Here is a 3,515-nt window from a genome sequence, read left to right as displayed (position 1 = left end):
CCAAAATCTGGCTGAGCCAACCCAATACATCTACTAAAACTAGATGTGGTTTTAAGAAACAATATTTCAACAGAGTTTGGTAAGACTGGCAGATACTAAAAATATTGTACATCACTCCAATGGAAAAAACACCACAAATTTAAAATATGAAATTATTACAAAAGGTCATTTAAAACTGAATATTTAGTAAAGTTCATTTATCATGATCTAAGAACTACAGAAAATGAAAAAGATCTGAAACTTGCTCTATTTGCAAGAACAGGAAACTTGACCAAAAATAAGGTTGTCTATAATGCCATTCTAATCTTTTGTGGTGTAAAGTGAAATTTAAAAGAGAATTCATTGAGTTAAAGGTATATTTAGTTTCTTCTGCCTTATAAAAGCAAAACATATTCTACTTAGCCAAGAAAAGGAAATGGTTATTTAATACTCATCCTGATTATATTTTAATTCTTCTTTTCCTGAAAAGAATGTTATTTTCCTAATAAGTTACTTATGTCACTCTTCAGTGAACTGTTAGCCTGACTGTTTTTTTCAGATTGTCAGATATATTTGTTGAAAATGTGTACAGTTTGTACCTGTTGACTGGTAGAGATAAATGTTATAGAAATGTTCCATGTAAATTTCCCATAAGGCTTTTTTTTTACAAAAAAACTTTGAACTGCATGTTCTTAAAGAAAACCTATCTAACCTTTGTCAAAGATGAAACAATTTAAACTTCTATTAATGTATAAAAAGTGTGACTCTATTTCTGAAAACTGAAAGTCCTCAAGAAAAAAGTACAGACAGTGCATTTGCTACTTATCATACGTTAGCTTTTTCTCCTCACTGGTTATCAAAGGACTGCTTTTATGACAGTTATTTGCAGAACTTGATCAGACTGTTAATTTGATGTGTCAAACAAAATGGAATGAAAAAAAACCAAAAACCAAACAACTTGGGAAATTAGAATAGGAGATGATTATTCTAAACATTTTGAGTATTCTTCAATACTGGAAACAGTTGCAATACTCAGATAATACCTTAGGAACAAATGTAGCTAGGCTCTTAGTAATCTCGTGGTTTGTGATCAAGTACAAGGACTGTTGATATACTGAAAATTATTTAATGTAATGCATGAAATAAATAACAGTTCATTTTAGGGGACCAGTTAGCTCAGTGGGTTGAGCGCAGTGATGACAACAATGACAACACCGAGGTCATGGGTTTGATTCCCGCTCAATCCCCATGTGTTGCCTGGTCTAGTCGAGAGGTGGCGTCCCTGCCCATGACAGGGAGGTTGGATTAAATGATCTCTAAGGTCCCTTCCAACCTAGGCCATTCTATGATTCTATGATGATTATGCATTTAGTGAGGGCTGGCCTTGATACGTGAGCCCTTGTGCATGGAAAGTGGCTTGTGGCCATGATATGTAGCTGCAACTTGCAATAGCAAACTCTTCAGATTCAACTTAAAGATAACATTATTACTGCAAAACCCCTCAGGAGTAAGCTGCTTCTATACATTGGTCATACATCTAAGATTCCTGTTGTTTTGCTGAGGTGAAAATTGTCCCTCAGAAGACTTATGATATGATCTCTTGTATCAAAAATTTCAGAAAACCATCATTAAATACCTCTCATGTTCTTTCACGGAGGATATTTGCAAGATACCGCCGAGCACTACAGCTTCACCACAAACTAGTCCTAACTAAAGAGTACAGGCTACCATTTTTTAGAACCTTGTGATATAGAGCACGTGCATTGTTTTTAGAACTATTATGATTGTCAGTTAGAATTTACCAGCTATTTTGCGAGGTGATATCAGATGATAATGTCACAGTCCTACCTTCCACTTCACATTCTCTGTCATTTATAGCATAAGTAGCAAAGCTGTTTTTATCAGTTCATTTATAGTCTGGAACAAATAACTGATGTGTAAAGCATAATATGACATGGCAATAGGTTTAAGATAGTCATATTCATATATAGTAGAATAATTATTGTACCTATGTATAGAGTAAGTTTTATATTTATTCAAAATAGATTTCAGGTTATTTCTAAATGCATGGCTGTATTGGGACAAGTGTAAAATTCCAGAACTTACTAAATGTCAAAAAAATAGTTGACAGCTTTTAAATTGATTTGTAAGGCAATCAACAGGAAATTCAGTTTTCGTAAAATTTCTTATTCTCCACAAGTTGACTGTCCAAGCAGTTAAGTTCAGGGGATTATGGCACTGAGTAGTTTCAGTAGTCTCACGTTTGTTGGAAATGGTCCTGGTAAAATGTTATCAGTTCTAGACTGATGTCTGCATTGATACTCTTTTTTTTTTCTTCTCATATTCCTGAGATATGAAAGGTAGCTACATCTGCTAAGTGTGGTTCTTAAGTGAGACAGAGCAAATCTAAGGATCAGAGGTCCTTTATAATTTGAATAGTCTGATTTTGGAAATTGTCATTGCAGAAATTTAAATAGTGCTTTAATATTTAATGGATGTTTTACAAGAACTTCATCTTGGTCTAATAATAATTTCTGAAATTTCAGATATGTCTTTAGAATGTGCTGGTGGTTTTTGAGAACTAATAAAGTTAAGGTTTCCTAAAGGCTGTATGTGTCTGGAATTGGACAATATTCTAAAGTCTGTGAACAAAGAATTGATTTTAATCTTTTAGTTGTGATTACACTTAAGATGTAGATTTGCCATACTGCTGAAGATGTCATACAATGACCAAACATTTCTCTAGACCTGTTTTATGGACACTATAGATGTTTCATATTTGTAAATTTTTTTCCTGTTGATTTGTCAGATGTGGCAATAACCTGTCTTGATCCTTTCACATATTTTTCCCTTAACTGCAAACAGTGCTAAATTTCTGTGCATGTTTCCATGTGTAGAATTCAACTTATAACTGCTGTAAACTAAGAATGTCATTGAGAAATTCATTGGGAGCTTGGCCATTTTTTATATAAAAGCGATTACCAAGCATTTTGTGTGCTGGGATGAAACTTTTTCTTTTAAAAAAAATAAGGTTAAGGGAAGGATATACTTTTCTTGTGCCACAAGGTTGATTTCATTAACACGCATAATATGACTCAAAATTTCTCAGGTCACTAATGGATGTTTTTGAATACTGAAGGATTAATTAATCTCAATCGTAGATAAAAAGCATCTCAGATTGTATCTACAAAAAATCTGATATATTTATTATTTTTTTCCTGATTGCTACAAGAGACAGAATCTACAGTACGTGAAAAAATAGTGCTGCAGCATTTATTGGTGCTCAGGGTCGTAAACAAAAGCTGTTAACATAAAAATCTTTTGCAGGTGGATTTTAGAGGGGGCCGGTTAGCTCAGTGGTTTGAGTGCAGTGCTGACAACGACGACACCAAGGTCGTGGGTTTGTTTCCCGCTCAGTCCCCATGTGTTGCCTGGTCTAGTCGAGAGGTGGTATCCCTGACCAAAACAGGGAGGTTGGACTAGATGACCCTTAAGGTCACTTCCAGCCTAGGCCATTCTGTGATTCTGTGATTCTG

General features: G+C 34.4%; 1 protein-coding gene across 1 annotated transcript in view; it reads left to right on the top strand.

Annotated features, from left to right (window-relative positions):
* Window positions 1-3,306: 3,306 nt before the first annotated feature.
* Window positions 3,307-3,515, top strand: part of LOC104279754 (CUB and sushi domain-containing protein 3-like) — a gene marked incomplete at both ends in the record, with an annotated part of 41,230 nt that continues 41,021 nt past the window's right edge. The window contains one exon of the mRNA XM_009877138.1: window positions 3,307-3,379. Coding sequence (XP_009875440.1) covers window positions 3,307-3,379 — 73 coding nt within the window. The remainder of the gene's footprint in view (window positions 3,380-3,515) is intronic.

The sequence above is a fragment of the Apaloderma vittatum genome, unplaced genomic scaffold (genome assembly GCF_000703405.1).
Source record: "Apaloderma vittatum isolate BGI_N311 unplaced genomic scaffold, ASM70340v1 scaffold9439, whole genome shotgun sequence".
In the NCBI taxonomy this organism is placed as follows: domain Eukaryota; kingdom Metazoa; phylum Chordata; class Aves; order Trogoniformes; family Trogonidae; genus Apaloderma; species Apaloderma vittatum.
Note: the sequence above shows the minus strand (reverse complement) of the source record. Positions and strands in the feature narration are given on the sequence as shown.